This window comes from Miniopterus natalensis, chromosome 1 (genome assembly GCF_054644295.1).
Source record: "Miniopterus natalensis isolate mMinNat1 chromosome 1, mMinNat1.hap1, whole genome shotgun sequence".
Taxonomy (NCBI): Eukaryota; Metazoa; Chordata; class Mammalia; order Chiroptera; family Miniopteridae; genus Miniopterus; species Miniopterus natalensis.
In genome coordinates this window covers 138,343,838-138,367,960 of record NC_142081.1, presented here as the reverse complement: position 1 = coordinate 138,367,960, position 24,123 = coordinate 138,343,838, and the positions used below count along the sequence as shown (strand labels likewise).

The 24,123-nt window shown below is 43.0% G+C and overlaps 1 protein-coding gene and 1 long non-coding RNA gene across 3 annotated transcripts in view; one reads left to right on the top strand and one right to left on the bottom strand.

The window, feature by feature from the left end:
- The window catches only part of LOC148094422 (uncharacterized), a 67,363-nt gene that overhangs the window by 4,509 nt on the left and 38,731 nt on the right, over window positions 1-24,123 (bottom strand). Inside the window, exon 1 of one of the 2 annotated variants that reach the window (XR_015715874.1) lies at window positions 17,734-17,887. The exons of the other annotated variant lie outside the window; for it this stretch is intronic. This is a non-coding gene — a long non-coding RNA (uncharacterized LOC148094422). Of the gene's footprint in view, window positions 1-17,733; window positions 17,888-24,123 lie in introns of those variants that run through there. 2 annotated transcript variants of the gene reach the window in all.
- CYP2U1 (cytochrome P450 family 2 subfamily U member 1) overlaps window positions 17,347-24,123 on the top strand; it is a 32,070-nt gene continuing 25,293 nt past the window's right edge. Inside the window, exon 1 of the mRNA XM_016214497.2 lies at window positions 17,347-17,848. Within this exon, the coding sequence (XP_016069983.2) occupies window positions 17,362-17,848 (487 nt within the window). The 5' untranslated portion in view covers window positions 17,347-17,361. The remainder of the gene's footprint in view (window positions 17,849-24,123) is intronic.

Sequence of the window (24,123 nt, the reverse complement as noted above, 5' to 3'; positions counted from 1 at the left end):
TAAAATCACTACTTTAAGATTTAAAAAATATATCCTGTTTTCATGCCAAATTAAAGTTCCTTAAGAGAGGATGTTTTAGTGTTCATTTCAGTCTCTAATAAAGCTCTTCTCACAAGGTTATTCAGCAAATATTTATTGAATGAATAATTTCAAATGTCATGTATCTGGATTATTAACAGAATGTATGAAAATTAAATGAAAAGGAAATTGCCCCTTATACCACCAAATAATTTGCTTTAAATTGATTGAAGCACCTACCAAACCATTGTACGTTTGTAACTTGAAAATGTTTCAGTACCCATCACATTATATATGTTTTGGCCAAAAATATGGACTGAAAAAGGCTGAAGTGGAAAATTCAAAGACTGTGGACTTGGCCCAGCGCAGTTGCTTCCCAGCCATCCGACCTTGGTCAGGTTACTTTACCTGTCTGAGTCATTACGTCCCCTCTATAGAGTGAGAGTGAGAAACCAACTCCCAGCGTTTTGTTAAAGATCACAGAGAATGTATAGGAAAGAACGACATACTACCAGACTCATTAATATATGATAAAGTCCAATTAGACTTTGTAAGCAATTTGAGAATTTTTAAATTGTAAGAATTTAGGGATTTTTAAATGAAACCTTTTTTATTTAACACAAGATACAAATGTTTGTCCTATTGCACAGCTTTTGGATATCAGTTGATAACAATGTTAAGTGTTTAAGCTTATGTTTCCAAAGGCCCCGCTCTGCTTACCTTCCCCACATTTTGTAAACTAATAAGGTGCATGAACTGTTTCACTGTATCTCTCCAAAAACATCCAGAAAAATAAGTAATGAGTTACTAGTGTAGAAATATTTTTTTCTAATAAAAACAAAAGACAGTTCTTTTAATAAGGTAAAACCCTGGCCCTACTGCCAATGACCATGAGATTGAGTGATCATTTTATCCCAGTCATAAGTAGCTATAGCTGGTCTATCACAGTGGGGTCATATGTGTGGTGCAGTGTTATACTACCAACGAAATCACTATATTTCACCAGTATCTACTCTAGTGAGCTGACCTGAGTGACCTGCCTGTCTCTCCAAGGGAACACCAGAGGTTGGACAAGCCAAAGAGGATGCTGAGATTAAATATTTAAGAGAGTTGAGCTCAAAAGCAGAAAAAGTTGTTAAGGGCTGTTTTGTTATATGCCAGCCTTTCCAAGAGAAATGATGAGAAATCTGCTAGAGCTATTTAAAATGAAGTTGCTGCCTGGCCAGTTTGGCTCAGTGATTAGAGCATCGGCCCACAGACTGGAGGGTCAAGGGTTTGATTCCCGGTCAGTCCCAGTCAAGGGCACATACCTCAGTTGCAGGTTAAATTCCAGGACCTGGTCAGGGCACATGCAGGAGGCAACCAATCGATATATCTCTCTCACATCAGTGTTTCTCTCACTCTCCCCTTCTCCTCTCTCCAAAATAATAATAATGATAATGGAAAAAATATCCTCAGGTGAAGAATAAAAAAAAGTTGCCCAAACAGAAAAATTCACAAATATATGGAAATTTAACTATCACACTCTTAACCAGTGGGTCAAAGAAGAAATCCCAAGGGACATTTGAAAATACCTTGAGACAAATGACAATGAAAACATAGCATAGCAAAGCATATGGGATACAGTGAAAGCAGTGCTAAAAGGGAAATTTATAACTATAAATGCATACATTAAGAAAGAAGACAGATCTCAAATCAATAACCTAACTATAGATCTTAAGGAACTAGAAAAAGAAGAGCAAACTGAATTCAAAGCTACCAGATGGAAATAATAAATTTTTAAAAAGTGGAGAAAAATGAATAGGATAACAGAAATCAATGACACATAAAGTTGGTTCTTTGCAAAGAGCAACAGAATTGACAAACCTTTAGCTAGATTGACCAAAAAAAAGAAGGAAAAGTTTCAAATTGCTAAAAGCAGTATGAAGTGGGGACATTACTACTAATTTTACAGAAACAGAAAAACAAAAAAAACCCAATACTATGAATAATTGTGTACAAACAAACTGGATAACAGATGAAATGGAAAATTTCTAGAAACACAAAACCAAACAGTATTGAAGCATGAAGAAATATAAAATCTGAATAAACCTGTAATTAATAGGAAAATAGAATTAGCAATCAAAAACTTCCTCACAAAGAAAAGCCCTTGACTAGATGGCTATACTGGTGAATTCTACCAAACATTTAAAGAATCAACACCAGTCTTTCTCAAATTCTTCCAGAAAACTGAAGAGAAGGGAATATTTCCTAACCCATTCTATGAGGCCAGAATTACCAAAAGCCAAACAAAGACATTAAAAGAAAACTTAAGACCAATATCCCTTATGAATATTGACACAAAAATCTCCTACAAATATTGGCAAAGCCCAATTCAGCAGCATATTAAAAGGATTATACACCATGACCAAGTCAGTTTATTCCTGGAATACAAGGGTGGCTCACCATGTGAAAATCTGTCAATATAATACACTTCATTAACAGAATGAAATGGGGGGGGCATTTTGATTTGACAAAATTCAATGCCCTTTCATAATAAAAATACTCAACAAACTAGAAAGAAAAAGAAACTATCTTAATATAAAAGCTATATATAAAAAACCAATAGCTATCATGACACTCAATGCTTTTCCTCTAAGATCAGCAAGACGAGAATGCAAGCTTTAGCCATTTCTATTCAAACCCAGTATTAGAAGTTCTAGCCAAAAAAGAAAGAAAAAGAAAGAAAAGGCATCCAAATTGGAAAGAAGCCCTAGCCGACTGCTCAGTGGTTAGAGCACTGGCTCTCAGACTGAAGGGTCCCCAGTTTGATTCCGGGCCAAGGGCACGTACCTCAGTTGCAGGCTCCACCCCCGGCCCCTGGTTGGAGCGATACACAACCAATCGATGTCTCTCTGTCTCTCTCTCTCTCCCTCTCTCTCTCTCTTCCTTCCACTCTCTGAAAAGCAATGGAAAATTAAAACTCTGTTCACAGGTGATATGATCTTATGTGTAAAAATCCTAGATTCCAAACACACAAATACCTGTTAAATTAATTCAGCAAAGTTGTAGGATACCAAATCACAGAAAAATCAGTCATATTTCTATATACTAGCAATGAACAATGGAAAGGAAACTTATAAAACAGTTTGGTTTAGGGATTTCAGGCCAAGTGTTGTGGCGTAGGTAAACACGGTTCTCGCCTCCTTCCACAACCACATCAAAATTATAAACTACAGAACCACCAGCATTCAGAGCCACCTGAAATCTAGCTGAATGCAAATCCTACAATGAGGAAGTTAAGCCACATGGAGACTGGTAGGCGGGGCGGAGGCGCAGAAAGGGCTGGTCCCACACGCACATGTGGCAGATAAAAATCAGGAGGGATACCTCGCTCTGGAGGTCCTCCCTGAGGAGCAAGAGGTCCCAGTCCCACACCAGGCCCCCCAGCCCAGGGTTCCAGTGCCAGGAAGAGAAGGCCCCATCATTTCTGGCTGTAAAAACCAGCAGGAATTGAGGCTGAGGGAGACGGAGGGCTGCTGGAGTCCCAGGCAGTTCCTCTTCAAGTGCCAGTGCACAGACTGACTTGGATTCACTCCTTCTGAGCTCTGGTGAAGGCACAGCAGCCTGAAAGGCATCAGGGTGGGAACTGCCAGCAGCTTTCTCCCAGACAAGCGCTGGCAGAGGCTGTTGTTCTTTGATGAGCGCTCCCCCTATAGAGCTGACAGGCAGGTGCCATATCTGGAGACTTCATCAACTTGGCTCACACTGTTTACCTTGCCCTGGTGATTCCCTCAGGCCCCACCCAACTCTCTCCCCCACCCAAGCTGTTTACAGTGGCTTTACCATGGGAATGGCCTGTCTTGGCTCATGCTTCCGATTTTCCTAAAAATCTCTCAGAAGAGCAGCATCTGGCCTCAGCATGCCCCGTGGTCCTAGGCCGGGCACTAGCAGCAGCGACCTGCAGATCACTTTGTAGTTTATGCCTGGTGGTCTGGGCAAAACTCGGGGTGGCTGACCTTGGCCTGCACCTCCCGGGAGGCCGCAGAGCCAGCGCACCCAGTGGATGGCTTCAGACCACGTCGAAGCACCACCACCCAACCACCTCCACAAGAGACACACTCAAGGGTGGACTCAGCGGGTACCACAGCCCCACTGAAGTAAGTCCTACTCTATGAGGTGGGTCCCTACACAGCTGATCCTCCAGGGTGATTGGAGGTAGGTGGTCAGTGGTCACAGCCAGTCCATGACTGGCATGAGTAAATCCCCCCCATTGGTGTGCCAACAGCAATCAAGACTCAGCTACAACAAGAGGGTGTACAGCCCACACTGTGGGTGCACCTCGAGTGCCCAGCTGCGGTGACCAGGGAGGCTGTGCCACTGGACCCTACAAGACAACCTACTACATTAGGCAACACTACCAAGCCTGAGAGATGTAGCAGCTCTACCTATATCTATCTATTCAAGCACTATTTGTAAGATAAAGGCACTGGTGATAACCTAGATATTCTTAAACGATTTTGCTAATAAATTGTGATACATTGATAGGTTTTGGTTTCACTCTGTCCCTTTACAAAGCAGCCAAAGTGATTCTAATAAAACATAAGCCAGATGCTGGTATTCCTTCTAAAAACCCTTCTGTGGCTGGCCATGTTCCTCAGCGTAGCACCATAGCCTCTCCAGTGCCCTATAAGGCTACCTCTTTGATTTTAATTCTTTCCACCCCTGCCCTTGCCTTTTTCACTCTAGCCTTGTTCCTGGAAAACTCTCAGCATAATTCAGCCTCGAGGGCCTCTGCACTTGCTGTTTCCTGTCTAGACTGCTCTTCCCCTAGGTATCTGCAAGCTTTCCATCAGGTGATCAGCCAGCTATTCAAGATAAGCCTTTCCTGAACATCTTATATTAGATAGCACTCCCCCCTCCCAACAGATAGTAATGTGGACGAAAAGGGGCCACATGCTAAAGGCCACATGACAAGCTCAGGGAAGGCCTGCATGGTGGCCTTGCAAACTCAGAGACCTAAATTAACCACAAAGGATGGTCTGAAATGAAAACTTTTTAACTAAAAAGTTTATGGTAGGTAGTCATGTCCTAGGCTGGTATCTCCCCTGACAAAGGTAAATTTTCACCTTAACTAAGCATATTGATTGTCTTTTTGCATCTATACAACATATCGTTGGAATGTCAAAGTAATTTTCCTTTTCCTGGACCCCTCAAAGCACAGACACCGCTCTGCGGAGACCACAAATCCCCTCATTGTTACTGAGTTAACTGTTGACTGTTAACTATCCTGCACCCACCTAAGTAAAAGAAGTGTGTCCACCGTTTTACTTTCTATCAGTCCCAGAGGTTTCCCCGCTTTGCTTTCTCCCACCTCCCTCATCTATCACCAGTGGATTTCATGTAGCCCACTTATGTCTCCTCTTTTGATTGTAATGCATAAAACAAGGTGCAAAACTGCCATTCTCTGGAGTATTTCAATCCGTTGAAGTTTTGGCTTCCCAGCAATTGTTGACAGTTGGGCTCTAACTCACAAAGATTCTTCACAGGTTTGAATGATTTCTTACATTAACAGCAATCTCTGCCATCCTCTTTATGTGCCTTATTTCCTCCCTAATAGTTATCACTGACACAGCACACATTTGTTCACCTTGTATCTGTTTTCTCCCACTAGAAAATAAGCTCCTTGAAATCCAAGTACTTTGTTCTGTTCACACAGTATTCTCAGTGCCAAGAATAACCTGTGACAGTGCTCAGTAAATATTTATTGGATGATACCATTTAATGAACCACCAAAAGTTTAAATAGGATGAAGGAGGCAGATCAAGTCACACTGCAAGATTCTCAAAAAATACAGTGAACAGGTTAGTGAACTAAAAGCATGATGCCATTGAAGGGGACTAGGGGACTAGGGTGGGGCGGGGGTGGAGGGAATCTATGTAAGCATCTGAGAGGATATATGTCCTACTTTTTAACAGAGGTTCTCTCTGGGGTAGAAAAGCAGGTGCGCGCATGTTTGTGTGAGTGTATGAGTATGTCTGTGTACTTTGTTTTATGTAGCGATAGCCTTAGTACCAAAATATGTTTTATTCTGAGAGGATATATGTCCTACTTTTTAACAGAGGTTCTCTCTGGGGTAGAAAAGCAGGTGCGCGCATGTTTGTGTGAGTGTATGAGTATGTCTGTGTACTTTGTTTTATGTAGCGATAGCCTTAGTACCAAAATATGTTTTATTCTTCTGGAATAATCAAAAACATATATATCACAGTATTGTTTATAATAGCAAAAAAATAAAAAGAAAATAGCCTATCGTGTCAACAACGGGATATTAGTTAAATTTTCAAATATTCTTAAACAATGGACCAGATTTTTTAAAACCCAGAGGTCAGTAAATAATGGCCTGCAGGCTAAGTCTAACTGCTGTGTTCTTTTCATAAATAAAGTTTTATTGAAATATAGCCATGCCCATTTAGGTGCATATTGTCTATGGCTTCCTTCCCATTCCCACAGCAGACCTGCATAGCTGTGACAGAGACCATGTGACCTGCAGAGCCTGAAATATTTACTTTTTGGCACTTTACAAGAAAATGTTGCTGAATCCCTGGGCTAGAATATAGTAATTAAAAATGCTTTGTAGCTGGGCCAGGCGTGGCTCAGCAGTTGAGTGTTGACCTAGGATCCAGGCGATCGGGGTTTGATTCCCGGTCAGGGCACATGCCCGGGTTGCCGGCTCGATCCCCAGTCAGGGGCGTGCAGGAGGCAGCCGATCAATGAATCTCATCGATGTTTCGCTCTCTCTCTCCCTCTCCTTTCCTCTCTCTGAAATCAATAAAGATATATTTTTTAAAAAAATGCTTTGTAGAGAACATGGAAGGTGTTAATTATATATATTTATTCACATATTTAGTAAATATGTGAATATTATAAATAGAAATATTTATAAAGCTTAAAAATACTATCAATAAACTTTTTACGAGAGAGGGAGGATACATAAGAAATGTTACAAGTTACCTCTGAGTGGAAAAAGTAAAACGATGATTATTCCTTCCTTTATAATTTCCTGCATTTTCAAATTTTCTGCAAACACTATGTATTACCATTTTAAAAATCGAAGTGAAAAATTGACTTAATATCTGGTTTGCTTTGAGTCTGTTCTTGCTTAAAAGAAAGAGTAGGTAAACTTTCAATGCCCTTCCTAAAATGTGATTCTTCCTGAGACTTAGAAATGAGGCTTATTAGGCAAAGGGCCAAGCATTCTTACCTGAACCAGGAAGTAACAACCCTATGTTAGTTTTGTTTAGGCAACTGGCTTATGCTTTACTTGTAAATGTACTTTATTTTTTCATATTCTATTGACTAAGAATGTTATTAGGGGCCAAGTTTAAAGTCCTGATAATCTACTTAAGAGGGTGAGTATCAGAGATTAGAGGAATATTACAGTCCTTGTGTTACAGCTCCCTCATTTTACCACCTGAAAAAAATAAGAGGCAGGAGGGTTTACAAGAGAAATTCCAAGTAAACAAGCTAACATTACATATTAAAGGGCTAGAAAAAGAACAAAAGTGACCCAAAGTCAGCAGAAGAAAGGAAATAATAAAAATCAGAGAATGGAATGAATAAGAGAAAAAGACTATACAAAAAATTAATACAACAAAGAGCTGGTTCTTTGAAAAGATTTAATAAAACTGACAAACCCCTGGCCAGACTCACTAAGGAAAAAAAGACTCATATAAACAACATCAGAAATTAAAGAGCAGTTACCACAGACATCACAGATATACAAAGGATCACACTAGAATACTATGAAAGACTATATGCCACCAAATTCAATAACCTAGAAGAAATGGATAAGTTCCTAGAAATACATAACCTCCTAGAGTGAGTCATGAAGAATTGGAAAATCTAAATAGACTGATCAACAGTGAGGAAATTGAAACAACCATCAAAAACCTCCCCCAAAATAAAAGTCTAGGACCAGATGGTTAGGGCGAGTGAATTCTACCAAACACTCAAAAAAAAAAAAAAAAAAAAAGTTTGCTGCCCATCCTTCTCAAACTCTTCCAAAACATTGAAGAGGTAATACTGCCCAACATTTTATGAGGCCAACATAACCCTGACATCAAAACCTGGCAGTGTAACACAAAAAAGAAAACTACAGACCAATATTTCTGATGAATGCAGATGCAAAAATCCTAAACAAAATACTAGCAAATTGAATACAACAGTACATCAAAAAAATAACACATCATGATCAAGTGGGGTTTATTCCAGGGGCACAAGGACAGTTCAACATACACAATCAATGTAAGCACCACATTAACGAAAGATAAAAATCTCCGCCTGGGGGTCGTTCTCAGCGGGAGCCAAGGGGAAACCCACCTCATCCTGCCGACTACACCAAGTGTCGGGGGAGGGAGGCTGCAGGGGTGTTTCGGAGGCGAGATCCCCAGCGTAAAGAAGGCCTGCGGAGCCGACGTGGAGAGTGATTCCCTTTATTGTGCACGGTGCTGGTTGTATAGACCAGAGCAAGCAGTGCACTGTCGCGTGTGCTGCTGCATTCTGCTGAATCGTCATCGCATAAGGCTAAGCTGCATGCACAGTTGCATCATGCTGGGTCGTCATTACATAAGGTTGCCATCGTGCGCACACGCAGGATGGTTGGGGTCATGGATGGGACGCCGAGACCTATCAGCCCTTACCTGACACACCTGACAGATAGGCAGTTAGACAGATGTGAGCAGAGCAAGGACGTCGGGCCAGGTACAGAAGGTCATCAGGGTGGAAAGCCCTCGACGCCTAGCAAAGGACAATTATAGGGTGGGACCTCACCCCCAGGGTAGCCTTTCTTCCTCTAGCATTTTGCTGGTCATGTGGTTTGGAACCCCTGACCTTTCCTCCCTAGAGAATACATCTAGGCCTCAGCTGTATTCCAGCTCCAGGCCCAGAAAAGCAACAGATCCAGCCACAGCCGACCTCAGGACCAGCTGCACTGAATGATCGCCCCTGCCCTGGCACCAACCGATCTATCAGTGGAAACCACAACCCTGAAAGGATACACCTGGAGAGCTGATGAGTATTACAATGAGATCTTCCCTGGGATCTCCCCCAAAAGCTTCTCCCTTAAAACCATTAGGATGGAGGGCCCAGCGTTCTCCCTCCCAGGAGCATGTCCGTTCCTTTCACTTTCCCTTCCTTTCCCCTTTCCCCCCCAAGGAACGTTACCATTAGCTTCCTCAGTCCCAAGTTCCTAGGGCCCTTCCTATGCCTCTATAGCTTGTTTCCTAAGCCGATTTCTTCTAGAAGTTACTTCTATCTCTGTGATTTACCAAATAAATGTTCTCTTGTAGTTTGGAAAAGAAGAAAAAAATGGGCAGAGGACCTGAACAGATATCTTTTCCAAGAAGACGTACGAACAGCCAACAGATATATGAGAACATGTTCAATTTTACTAGCTATTAGGGAAATGTATATCAAAACTCCAATGAAATGCCACCCCACACCTGTTAGAATGGCTACTATCAATAGGACAAACAATAACAAGTGATGAAAAGGTTGTGCTGGTGGGAATGTAGATTGGTACAGACACTATGGAAAACAGTATGGCGGTTCCTAAAAAAGTTAAGAATAGAGTTACCATATGACCCAGCATATTCCTCTTCTGGGTACACACCCAAAAAACTTGAAAACACTTATTTGCAAAGATACACACCCCCCAATGTTCATTGCCGCATTATTCACGGTGTCTGAGACATGGAGACAACCAAAGTCGTCTTCGGTAGAGGACTGGACAAAGATGTGGCGCATGTACACTATGGACTGCTACTGCTCAGCCACAGGAAAAGATGAAATACTGCCATTTGTGACATGGATGGACCTTGAGAATCTTATGCTAAGTGAAATAAGTCAGTGAGAAAAAGCTAAGAACCATATGATTTCACTCATATGTGGGATATAAAACTGACACTCAAAGACACAGATAACAGTATTGTGGTTACCAGAGGGAAGGGAGTCAGGGAGTAGCAAAGGGTAAAGGGAGCCAAATACATGGAAGATGATTTGATTTTGGGTGGTGGGCACACAAAGCAATAATGTACACTTGAAAACTATATGACCTTATTAACAAATATCACCCCAATAAATTTAATTTTTTTTAAAAAGGAAAACTTAAAAATTAATTTAATTTTTAATGTTTATTCTTTTAGTAAAAGAAAGGTATACAGCTTGCCTACGGCAACCCAGGTATATCTGGGCAGAGCTCTTGTGTGGTTTCCATGCTGACTTCTGCAATGATAGATGAAAGCAATGAGGCAGAAGAGAGGAACAGAGATTTCAGCAAGGCTTCGGCTTACGTAAAAATCAAAGCTTAGGGATCAGCAACAATTATGGGCAGGCTAACTAAAGTAAGAGTAAGTTTATTTATTTATTTATTATTTATTTATTTTATCTTCACCTGAGGATATTTTTTCCATTGAGTTTTAGAGAGTAGAAGGGAGGAGGGAGGGGAAACCGGGGATGGGGGTGGGGGAAGGGGAGAGAAACATCAATGTGAAAGAGACACATCCATTGGTTACCTCTGGATCGAACCTGCAACCAATGTACGTGCCCTTGACCGGGAATCGAACCTGCAACGGATCTGCAGGCTGACACTGAAACCACTGAGCCAAACCGGCCAAGGTGAGTAAGTGTATTTTTAAGAGGAATATTACTCTTTATTTTTCTCCTCTGTTCCTCTTTATTTACACACTAAACTACAGATCACTGTTGTTACTGTAACAATATATTATGTAACTGTTATTGAAGACATTCGCTTTATTAATAGGTAACTCAGTCTTCTTACTTTATGTCTTTTTCTTCCAAAATATTGGATTTTGTAATTTTTTCTACTGAGATATAATTTACCTAGGTGAAATGCACAGTTCAGTTTTGACAAATACATATACCCAAGTAACCAACACTCGGATCAACATATAGAACATTTCCACCACCTCAGAAAAGTGTCTTATGTCCCTTCCCAGTCAGTCTCACCCTCTGTCCTGATTTCTATCGCCGTAGGTCAGTTGTCTCTTTCTAGAACTTATAACTGTAATTTTTCAGTACGTACTTTTTTGCGCCTGGCTTTTCCAGTCAGCATGTTTTCTGCAAACCACCATGCTTTGTGGAGGGGTGGGGTATTACAACTCATTCCTTTTCCGTTGCTGAGTATTAGTCCCTCTTACAAATATACCACAGTTTCATCCCCTCCACCACCCCTTCTTTTGTTGAAGGATACATGGACTGTTTCCAGTTTGGACATTAAACAAAAAGTTGGTTCAAATCCTGCCACCATTTTGTTCAAATAAAAAGTTTTGGGAATTGGATTTTGTTACTTTTGAGACTCTGCCTTCCACTAATATTTAAATTTTTCAGGGGCCTCCCTCCCTTGATCTCCTCTCCAGGAAGATCACAGTATATACATGCAACTGGAGAGGAAGGAAATGGGAAATTCTGAAGATGGACAAGGTTATATATTCATCACATAAGCTGAATACAGAAAACAAGGTAATATCCTGGTCAGTCTCACAATCTAATTTTGGAAAGGGCAGGTAAAGCTGCAAGGGGGGGGGGGGGGGGGGAAAGGCAGGCAAAGCTGCAAGGAGCAGCAATAGTGTCAATCTATATATGGTTTAAGGCATTATCAAGGCCCCAATGATAATTACTATAATTACAGTTTGTACTTATTGACCCTTAACTAGATGCTAGGCACTGTGCTAATACTTTCATTTAATTTTTACGTTTGATATCGGTACATTTATTATCCCAACTATAGGTAGAGCACATGGATGCTCACATGGTACATAAAGTACATAAACATTATATATAGAAGACACACAAAGGAGTACATACGAAGCAAATCATAGGGACTTAAAGGAAATGAAGGGGTTAATTTTTAAATGGCTAGGGGTGCAACTAAATAGCATAAATAGCATTTTTAGTTTCTCTTTCCATTAGCCTTTTGTAAATTCTTCTTAAGCCATAAACCCTCTCTGTTCATGCTCACCGACTCTGGATGGGTGTAGTGTGTGACATTTACCTCCCAGGGAATTACAGACCAGCTGGACAACTGTAGTTTTACAAATGGAGTAATTTAACACCACTCCTGTTAACAAAATAATAAGTACTTTGATATTCTGGATATACTGTTACCAACAATTCTGGCCAAAATCCATGTACAGCAAGAAAGAATTTCTGTGGGAAAGTGAGTGGTTTAAAAATGATCTTTGAGGATTCAATAAAAAATGACTTTTTTCCCTTGATGTTCTCCTTGTCTTTCTTCCCCCCTCTACCCACCCCAAAGACTGTTTAGTATTCTCTTCCTTTAGTGCTACTTATTATTATATTATTCCCGTATTTAAAGTGGTCCTGGCTGGTGTTGCTCAGTGGTTAGAGCATTGGCCTGTGCACGGAACGATTGTGGATTTGATTCCCGGTCAAGGGCATGTACCTGGGTTGCAGCTTCAATCTCCAGCCCGTTGGGGTGAGTGAGTGTGGGAGGCAACCCATCGATGTGTCTCTCTCACATTGATGTTTCTCTCTCTCTCCTTCCTTCCTTCCCTCCCTCCATCCGTCCGTCCCTCCCTCCCTTCCACTCTCTCTAAAGATCAATGGAATAAAATATCCTCTGTGAAGATTAACAATCAATCAATCAATCAATCAATCAATAGGAAGGATGGAGAAGAAAGTATTCCTTTTTCTGGCAAGAAAGCCCTGAATACAATTTGGGAAAATTCATTCTTAAGAAGCACTGGATGAGCTATATGGCTCCATGTGTAAAATAGTTTATCCATGGTATTATGAACAATATAGCCTCCTGTATGTTTGCTAAGGCTGCCATGACAAAATACTATAGACTTGGTGGCTTAAACAACAGAAACGAATTTCCTCACTGTTCTGGAGGCTGGAAGTCCAAGATCAAGGTGCTGACAGGGTTGGTGTCTTGTGAGGCCTCTTTCCTTGGCTTGCAGATGGCCTTCCCTCTGTGTACACATGTCCTAATCTCTTCTTATAAGGATTCCAGTAATATTAAATTAAGGTCCACCCATATGACCTCATTTTATCTTAATTACCTCTCTAAGGACCCTGTCTCCAAACAGTCACATTCTGAGGTGCTGGGGGGTTGGGACTTCCACATGTGAATTTTCGGGGGAACACAATTCAGCCCATAACACTTCCTATCTGCCTGACAGCTCTAACAAAATAAGAGAATATTTAGGGAAATGCTGTCAATGCAACTGTATCCTGTACAAGTGGGTGTCTGTTAGGGTTGTTAAATCAGTCACATCTTCAACTATTTTAAAACCATTTGTAAATTTAAGTTGCTTGTAAGGAAAGATGTTATTGGCTACTATTTTAGAGCACAAGCCCATGAAGAGAATCAGATGATATGCTGAAGTTCGTATCTACAAACAAGTACAGTAGTTTAAGTGTTAAAAATCCTCTAAATTAAAAAAAAAGTAATCTAAAATAAATGGTTAAAGACAATATGAAGTACATTTTTTCGTTAAGCTTAAAATGACTTATGAGAGAGAAACAAGATGGCGCGTAGGTAACAGCTGCGCCCTCCGCCTCCCGCAACCACATCAAAATTACAACTAAAATACAGAACCACCGTCACTCAGAAGCTCCTGAAATCTGGCTTAACAGAAGCCCCACAACCAGGGAGCTGAAGGAGCGTCGAGACCAGTAGGAGGGGGGAGACGCGGGCGGATCGGGGCTGAATCGGAGACTCGCCGCGGGCCCACACCCGGTGCCGCGGTTTAAATCTGGAGGGACATCTCGGCGGCGGGGGTTTCCCGGAGGAGCGAGGGGTCCCAGCCCCACAGCAGGTCCCCAGCCCAGGGCTCCAGGCCCAGAAGAGACGTCCCCACAACTCCGGGCTGTGAAACCAGTGGGGACTGTCCCTGAGGGTCGCGGAGGCTGCGGGAGCCCAGCAGCTCCTCTAAAGGGCCCGGCACAGACTCACTCGGACGCTCCCTCTGAGCCCAGCGCCGGGCAGCAGCCTGAGGGGACCTGGGACACTCGGGGAGGAACTAACCTGCCTGAGATCCGGGCGAGAGCTGGAGGGGCAGCTTCCTCCCAGGCAGAAGGGCTGGCAGAGGCCATTGCTCCTTTGGCGAGTCCTCCCCGCACACAGCCGGCAGGCAGGCGCCATATTTGAATCGCCAGCACCTGACTCTCACCTTTGGCCCCGCCCTCCCCACCTGCAGCTCATCCGGGCCATTTCCAGGGGCTTTTCTGTGCGAGTGGCCTCTCCAGCCTCATGCTTAGGACTTTTCTAAAATCTCTCAAACAAGCAGCAGTGGGCCCCATACAGCTTGATAAGTGGCCCCAGGCCTGGCACTAGCAGCAGCTGCATTGGCTCATAGCTTGGCCTCTCCTGGGCACCTCCAAGCCCAGCACAAGTAGCAGCCAACTACGGTTTGCTGTGTAGCTCATGCTGGATGGCCTTGGGCAAGGCACTGGCAGAGGCTGACTTTGCACCTCCCTAGAGGCCCCAGAGACAGTGCACCTGGTGGTCAGACTTGACCACACTGGATTACAACCCTACCACATCCAGAAGTGACACTCAAGGGGCACACTTGGTGAACACCAAAGCTCCACTGAAGTAAATCCTGCTCCATAGGGATGTCTCCAGCACAGCAGCTCTTTAGCTGTAGTTGCAGCTGATTGGCCTGGGGGTCAATTCCTCCCAGTGACGCCAACAGCAACCAAGGCTCAACTACAGCAGGACAGTGCACACAGCCCACACAGGGGAGCACCTAGAAGGCCCAGCTCAGGTGACGGGGGAGGCTGAGCCACTGGACCCTCCAGGACACCTACTACACAAAGCCACTCTACAAATTCCAGGAGACACAGCAACTCTACCTAATACATAGAAACAAACACCTGGACGCAGCCAAAATGTGGAGGCAAAGAAACATGTCACAAAGGAAAGAACAGAAGAAATCTCTAGAACAGGAACTAAATGAAATAGATCCAAGCAAGCTAACAGATACAGAGTTCAGAATTTTGTTTATAAGGATGTTTAAGCAGACTATGAGGGAAATAACTGAGAAAATCGATAACATAATAAAGTACCAATTTGCAATGAAAGCTACGGGAACTGAAATGAAGAATAATTTACATGGAATCAACAGTAGAGGACGCTGAGAATCAAATCAGCAATGTGGAACATGAGGAAACAAAAAACACCCAACCAGAAGAGCAAAAAGAAAAAAGAATCCAGAAATATGAAAATAGTATAAGGAGCCCCTGGGACAACTTCAAAAGGCTCAACATTCATATTATTGGGGTGCCAGAGGGGAAGAAAGAGACCAAGGAATTGAAAAACCTATTTGAAAAAATAATTACAGAAAACTTCCCCTACCTGGGAAAGAAATCATCTTACAAGTCCAGGAAGCACAGAGGGTCCCAAACAAGAGGAACCCAAAGAGGCCCACACCAAGACACATCATAATTAAAATGCCTAAGGTTAAAGACAAAGAGAGAATCTTAAAAGCAGCAAGAGAAAAGCAATTAGTTACCTACAAGGGAGCATCCATACGACTGTCAGCTGATTTCTCAAAAGAAACTTTGCAGGCCAGAAGGGAGTGGCAAAAAATATTCAAAGTGATGAAAAACATGGAACTACAACCAAGATTGCTCTACCCAGCAAAGTTATCATTTAGAATTGAAGGTCAAATAAAGAGCTTCACAGATAAGAAAAAGCTAAAGGAGTTCATCGCCACCAGACCAGCACTATAGGAAAAGTTGAAGGGTCTTCTTTAAGAAGAAGTTAATGAACAAAAGAATCTGACAAACTAAATAGATCCAGAGACACTGACGCATGCAACAGACGATCATATTTCAGAGGGAAGAGGGAAGGGGGCTGGAGGGTGGGAAGAGATTAACCAAAGAAGTTATATGCACATATGCATAACCCATGGACACAGTTAATAACAGGGTGAAGACCTGGGGAGGGGGTGGGAGCGAAGTGGAGGCGGTCAATTGGGGGGAAAAAAGGGACACCTGTAATACTCTCAACAATAAAGATAAATTAAAATAATAATAATAATAAAATGACTTATGAAAAACGTGGCAAAATAATACTAGAGCAAAGTAGATTTGAAAGTTAGCACAGCCTCCTGGCATCATTTGTTTATAGAAAACAGAATGGATTACAGAGCAAATAAAGAGGGCTCACTATGCTTTAGTCACACTTCCAAGTGCAGCATGGTGTTGAAACTTTTAGTGTGTGCAGAAGAATACAAAATAATCAGAAATAGGGAAGCAGATTTGTTCATTATAATCAATTAAGATTATTCATATGAAACTGACCTTTCAGTAGGTAAAATGAGGGGATTTAAGCTGTAGAAGAGGGAAAAGGGAAGCACCTAGAAGCCATTATGATGGAAGATTAGAAGCTGAACTTTTGTCTTAAAATTATTATACAATTCTTACGTAATGTCTTAACCTCAGCATTTCAAGTCTGGTCTCACATCAGTAACAATATTGTCGCCCCTCCCCCCTATTATTTTTCTTTTTATATTATTGGCTAATTAAATCCTCCAGTCAAGTTCCTGAAATAGGTATAGTGGAAGCACTTTACCAGGCCACTGGCTATAATGCACACGGAGTGTTCACTCTCCTCCTAAAGAGGTTTCCCTGACCCTGGCAGCTTCTCAGCCCATCCACCGCTCCCCCTGCCCACCCTTCCCGCAGCGCGGGGCGCGAACACCTGCAAACTTAACACTCCCTTTTCCATCGCCCTCCTGTCTCTGGGAAGAGGAAAGGGAAGGGTCCTTCCTTCCACGAATCCCGATTTAAATAAAGAGGGAGTTCCCCCCAACCCCGGGTAGCAAGGGGTAAGGGCGGGCACTCCCTCTCCGGTCCCGGCGGAGCTGCCGGGGTGGAGGCCGCCTCACTTTAGGGGCCCGTGGTCCCAGCAAGGTTGATAATACATTCGCTGCACAAACAAAGGACTTAAGAAGTCGGGCAGCCAATCAGAGCGCAAGAATGCGTTGCCAGCATCTTTGTTTTCTGGAGCCGCCCGGCCGAGCCTGACCCAGAGGCCGGGCGCTACGGAAATTAGGGGCCAAACTTGCCGAGGGTGGGCCCCGCCTCGACCCCGGACCTCCTCGGCCGCCGAGCCCGCACGCGACGACCGGTTCCGCTCCGCTCGGGCGCCGCACTTTCCAGGAGGTGGGAGAAGGGGAGGCCCAGCCAATCCGGGGCGCCCGCCTTCGCTCCTCCCTCCCGGGGCTCCTGGATGAGGCGGCGCGCCGCGGCCCGCAGCCGGGTGCGCTCGCCCAAGGACCCGGGGGAGAGCCGAGGCTGCGCGCACAGGCCATGGCTGCCCCCGCACTGCCCCAGCCCCCCGAGGGCCCGCCCTGGCCTCTGAGTCTCCTGCCGGCGCCTCTGGGGATGCTGCGGCTGGACCCCACCGGCGGGGCCCTGCTGCTGCTCGGCCTGGCGGCGCTGCTCGGCTGGAGCTGGCTGCGGCGGTGTAGGCCGCCGGGCATCCCCCCTGGGCCCACGCCCTGGCCCGTGGTGGGCAACTTGGGTTTCGTGCTGCTGCCGGCCTTGCTCCGCGGAAGGAGCTGGAAGGATCCCCCGACTAGGGGCGCGGGCGCTGACCCCTCCCCCGTCAGCTCGCAGGTGATACTGACCTACCTGGCCAAAGTCTATGGCAACATCTATAGCTTTTTCCTGGGTCACTACCTGGTGGTTGTCCTCAGCGATTTCCACAGCGTGCGCGAGGCTCTGGTGCAGCAGGCCGAGGTCTTCAGCGACCGTCCGCGTTTGCCGCTTGTCAGCTTCGTGACCAAGGAGAAGGGTGAGCTGGGCCTGGGAGCCTCGGGTGTTGCGGTCCCGGTGAACGCGCGAGGCTGCGGGGCATGGGCCCCCTCCAGCCGCAGGCACCCGCCGCCGCCTCCGCCCTCCTGCGTCGGAGCCGAGGGGGTTGGGCAGCAGCACCTCTCTTATCTGGTGCCTTTAAGATGCCATCCAGCTGTAGCTGATGAGTTTATATTTCAAGATCAGAAGTAGTACACCCACCGGAAAGTCGAGGAAGGGTAATGGGAGTGAAGGGGGTGACAAGGTGTGAAGCTGGGCTGCCTCTCTCCAGGGGTATTCTCTCCTTCCCAGAACCAAGCCTCACTTCAGGCCATGTACCAGGAAACTGGGGCCGGATGAGAAACGAGGCGGGATGTTCTTTTCACCTTCTGAGTTTGCATGCAAGAGTTTAAGATATTTATTTTCCCACAGATAGGAAGTTCAGAAAACACTTTAGGGGCCTACTGGCAAACAATACGCTGGGTTTATAGCTGCCGTGATTCCTGCCTGTGGGAGTCTAACTTGGGCAATTTTTCCCAGCTAGGAAATGCGTTATCTGTTTCAATAGAATATCACATCTACTCTTCCCCTAACTCCATCCATCCACCTATTTATTTCCCTTTGTTTATCTGTCTTCCTCTCCCTTTATCTTATTGGCTAGCATAGGTCCCAGACTTTATTGTCTTTGCCTCAGGGGTGCTTTTTTTCTCTCCCCCTCACATCTTCTCCAAGTAATTTAAGCTCCCTTGTTTCATTGCACAAGTATTTTTCCTTCACTGCACTTACCAAACTGAGGCTGCAAAATTTTGTAACCTGGGGCCAGGATGTCTTCACCACTAGACTGACATCCAGGACGACAGTAATTCCTATGTGTGGCACATAGTATATGCTCCATAAGTACTTATTAAGTAAGTGAACTGCTATTTCCTTTTCCTGGAATGTGGTATAGAGAGAACCAGGCTTTTTATAATCTGAGTTTGCCAGAGTTTTGCATCAGGATTTTAAATGAATAGTAGTAATGATGATCATAATATTCCAAAGGTACCACTGAAAAACGGAAGTCACAGTGCATACCTCACCCTCTCCATGCCTTCACACATGCTGCTGCTTCTACCTGGAATTCTCTTCCAATCTCATAGCTTCCTGGAAACTCCTGCCTGCTTTTCTTAAAAAAAAAAAAAATTGTGGTCAAATACACATTATAAAAAATTTGCTATCTCGATCTTTTTTTTTTTTTTTTTTAATATATCTTTATTGATTTCAGAGAGAGGAAAGGAGAGGGAGAGAGAGAGATAGAAACATCAGTGATAACAGAGTCATTGATTGGCTGCCTCCTGCACGCCCCCAACCGGGGATCGAGCCCACAACCTGGGCATGTGCCCTGACCGGGAATCAAACCCTGATCTCCTGGATCCTACGCCCACGCTCAACCGCTGAGCCATGCCCGGCTGGGCTCGATCATTTTTAATGGCTTACAGTTCATTGGCATTAGGTCATTCACATTGTGAAAGCCATCACCATCATCTCTCTTCTCCTTGCCAAACAGAAGTCTTGTGAGCATTAAGCAAACATTAAAAAACCCCAATTCTCTTTTTCCAGCCCTTGGCAACCGCCTTTTTTTTTTTTGGTTTCTAGCAATTTGTTAGTCAGTATTTGTCCTTTTGTGATTGACATATTTCACCTAGCATAATGTTTTAAGGTTCATTCATGTTTTAGCTGCGTGAGAATTACCTTAACTAAATGATATTCCATTGTATGCATATATTATATTGTTTATCCATTCATCCCCTGACAGTTGGGTGCTTTCTCCTTTTGGCTCCTGTGAAAAATGCTGCTAAAAACATGCTAGATATACAAATATCTGTTAAGAAAAAAACTGAACTAAAGTGGTAAAAGATGTTTGCCAAGGTTAATTTTTCTTTAATACAGTTCCTATAAATCAAAAAGGAAAAGCCAACAACCCAATATGACTAGTTAAAAAGATAACTGTTCATATAAAGTTAAAAGATGATGATAACCCCGGTTAGTACAAATAAGATCCATAGTTGAGATTTCATTTCCAGCACTCAGATTTTCAAATATATTTGATACCAGTTATTAAAGGAATGGAGAAACAGGCATTCATTTTTCCAGAGTAAATTGATATAAATCTTTAAAGAGGGCATGTGGTTTTTATTTATTTTTTTATTTTATTTTTCTCCAGAGAAAGACTAATTTATTATATATACCCAAACACACAAACAGATTCATTTCATGTAATCAGCTTACATCCTGGTATTGATGTAAAAAAGTTCAAACCTGTGGAAAACTATTAAGAAAGTTTATTTATTTGAGCCAACTGATGACATGCCAGGAAGCAGGATTTAAAAATGCTGCCTCTGACAAGGGCAATCTAGTTTTTATTTAAAAATTTTTTTTTTAATTTTTATTTTATTTATTTTTTAATCCTCACCTGAGGATATTTTTTCCATTGCTTTTCAGAGAGAGTAGAAGGGAGAGAGAGAAACACTGATGTGAGAAAAGCACATCGACTAGTTACCTCCCACATGTACTCCGACAGGCCGGGGATGGAGCCTGCAACCCAGGTACATGCCCTTGGCTGAAACTGAACCTGGCACCCTTCAGTCTCCAGTCCGACGCTCTAACCACTGAGCCAAACCGGCCAGGGCCAATCTAGTTTTTAAACTTAAAAATGCACATACTCTGACTAAGCAATTCCAATGCAATCAAAAGAATATTTTGTGATGTGAATACAAAATTCCAATTTAAATGTTTATTAAAACACAGTCATACACATTTACCTACCGTTTGTGACTGCTTTTGTAGTATAATTGCAGAGTACTTCTCACAGAGACTATATGGCCCATAAGCCTAAAATATCATTTAGCCCTTTTTAGAAATTTGCCTGACCCCTGCTCTAAAACAGCACTGTATAATAAAAATACCTGCAGTGACAGAAATGTTCTCTAAGCTGTTCACTAGCTAAGTTTAGATGGTAAGATTGAGAAAGTGAGTGTAGCTTATGGCTGTTGGACAGCAGACAGTGTAGCTCTAGAAAACAAGGGGCTTATTTTAAATTATACATATACTTTTACAAGTATGGAAAAGTATGTACATGAATTTTTTTGTATCACTGCTTTGAATAGCAGAAAATAGGAAAATGTCAAAATGTCCATTGAAAGAACATTGGTTAAATAAATTTTGTACCATCCAGGTAATGGACTACTAGGTAGCCTCATTGAAAGATTGTAAGTAAAATAAGAACTGTTGATCATTTTTTTTTTAAGTAACACTTTGTTTAGTGTATTGCTATATAACTAACGACCTTAAAACTAAGTAGTTCAAACTACTAAATTGCTGTGGTTGGTTGGGAGCAGCTTCTGCTTTTGTTCCACGTGGCCTTGACTGGGGCCACAGCCATCTGGGGCGTCACTTTGCCTGGCAGTTGGCACTGGTGTCACCTGGGAGCTCAGCCGGGGCTATTGATTGAAACACCTTGGTTCTTTTAATGTGGTCTTTTCATATGGTTTGGGATTCTCACAGTATGGCAGTTGGATTTCAGGTAGATGAAAGCAGGTGTTAAAAGTCACTTTTGCAGTCTATAGCTTAAAAGCTCTTCCAGATGCAGGTAGAGTGGATAGGAGACAAGAATTTGTGTCCATCTTTAATTCACAGGCACACACACAATGTTTATATATTTATAGAAAATCCTTATTGTACACAATAAATGGTTGATAATATTTGCCTTTATAAAAAGGAATAGATTGGGGGAAACTTCCTTTTTGCTTGTGTTCTTTGAATTTTATTATATGTATCACCTATTGAAAAACTCCTTTTTAAGCCTCCTTTCCCCAGTGCCACTACAAAAGGAGTCACTGTTTAACAGTTTTTCTTTTTTTAAAATATATCTTTATTGATTTCAGAGAGAGGGAGAGATAGAAACATCAGTGATGAGTCACCATTGATCAGCTGCCTCCTAAAGGCCCCCGACTGGGGATCGAGCCCGCAACCCGGGCATGTGCCCTGATCAGGAATTGGACCGAGATCTCCTGGATCCTAGGTCGATGCTCATCCACTGAGCCACACCCAACCAGGCCAGTTTTTCACTTTTAAATAGCCTAAAGTGTAGAAATGAGCTAGTTTAGGGTGTTAAATCTATTAAAAAATAACTAAGTGGTAGACTGCCTGGAGATTCTGAGACCACAGTAAAATGCTCAAAATCTATGGGTTTGAATTTAGAACTGGGCTCAAATCCTACCTTTGTCACTATTTAGCTGCATGACCTTAGACAAGCTTCTTAAATTTTTATGTAAAACAGGAATAATGGTACTTCACCCTCAAAATTACAATGCATTATCAGCCAATTAGTGATTGTGTAGGGTCAAAATATATGCCCTCAGTCAATATGTCTCCTCTGCCCAAAACAGCAAAAGGTCATTTTCAGCTCAAATCCACACTCTATCCTGGTGTGTAGTCTTATAAAATACAGTGGTACGGAACTTGTCACCGAGACCCTCCAGAGCCTCGGCATACATTCTCTCTTTGTAGCCTCACTCTTTACCATCCCTGGTGCACACCACCCCCACTCCCAAGGAACTAAATGTGAATAGAGTGCTTGATGCATCTCTGCCCACAGCCAGGTCCACCTGTGGCCAAATTCCTTGTCCAGTCTCCTTCATCAGACCAGGATCCTCAGCCTAGTGATTTCTCTTTACCATCTTTGTATCCCGACCCTTGTATAGTGTCTTTCGTGAAATGGGCATTTGATGACTGAAATCATGTATTGACTTCTGTTTCCAATGTATCTTTTTGCTGATGAGCCACTATGCAGACCCTCAACAAATAATTACTCAGTTGAAAATATATGTTTGTTTAAGTCCCAGCTTTCAATTCTCTGGGTATATATCCAGAAGTGGAATTGCTTGATTATAGGGTAAATCTGTTTAATTTTTTGAGTAGCTGCCATAATGGCTTTCCACAGTGACTGTACCATTTTACATTCCTGTCAGCAATGACAGGTTCCGGTTTCTCCACATCCTCACCAACACTTGATATTTTGTTTTTTCATTCCTGCTTAAATGTTACCCCTTTGGGAAACGGGTCCCTGAGATACTCCTCTACCGCTCAGGTAGAGGTGCTCTATTCTTTTCTCTGATGGCAGCACCAGTTTCTTTCTGACTCCCGCCCCGTCCCCTACCCGACCTCTTGTCACTTCCTACCAGATACATGTTCTGCATCCATCCACTTTCCATCTCCACTGTCAGCACCCTCGTCCAAGCTGCCGTTATTTCTCATCCAATGCTCAGAAGCCTGATAACTAGCCCGCTTGCTTCTCCTGCACTCTTATCTATGCATTAGTCAAAGGGATCTCTTTTGAAAAATCATTTATCAAACTGTGTCACTTCCTAGCTGAAACCAATTGCCTCCAGCTCTATACTTGACCTACTGTGCCCTAAAGAATCTGGCCCTTGCCAGCCTTTATGATTTTCTCTCTTCCCACTCTCCTTTTACTCGTACCTTTCAACCTGCTCTAGGCGCACTAAGCTGATTCCTGCCAAGCTTGTGACTGCCCGAGGCCACTGGGTTTGTCATCCCTGGGCCCAGAATAGCTTTTCATTTGAGTGACTCCTTGTTATCTCCCAGGCCAATTGTTGCTTTTTAGTCCTATTTTAGACACTGTTCAGTACCACAACTTATTTTTTCACATGCTTACTTCACCAAGCCTACCTAACCACTGGAATGTAAGCTCTGTGAGGGCAAAGATTTTGTTCATCTTGGTAACACTGTGTCCCCACTAATTGGCACCGAGTATGTAATCAAGAAATGAGTGAATGCGTGCATATAAGCATTTATTGATGCACTTACCACATCATATTGTAATTTGTGTTGCATGTCTGTCTTTTCCTTTAGATTTATAAAGGTAGAAATTAGATTTTCTTCTTTGAGGTCCTTCTTGGATATATAGTTTGGTCAAGAATTTATAATGAGATAGTTTCCAAGTATTAGTTGGATCACAGATTGTAACATTCCTTTTTATTTAAGAAGCACTGGGAGCCTGGGGAAACTTGGTGCTTCAGCATCTCAACTAAAGCATTCATACCTCCAAGAGCCAGGATGTTTTAGGCAATGCTGCTCTTATTCTGGTGGATGTGTGTGCTGTGATGAATTTGACAAATGTGCTGTGAAAGAATTGAGAACAATTTCTGTAGCTGGTGAAGGTGACTGACAAGAAAAGGGAGAGGAAGAGCCATATGTCACAAAAGAAATGCCTGTGGA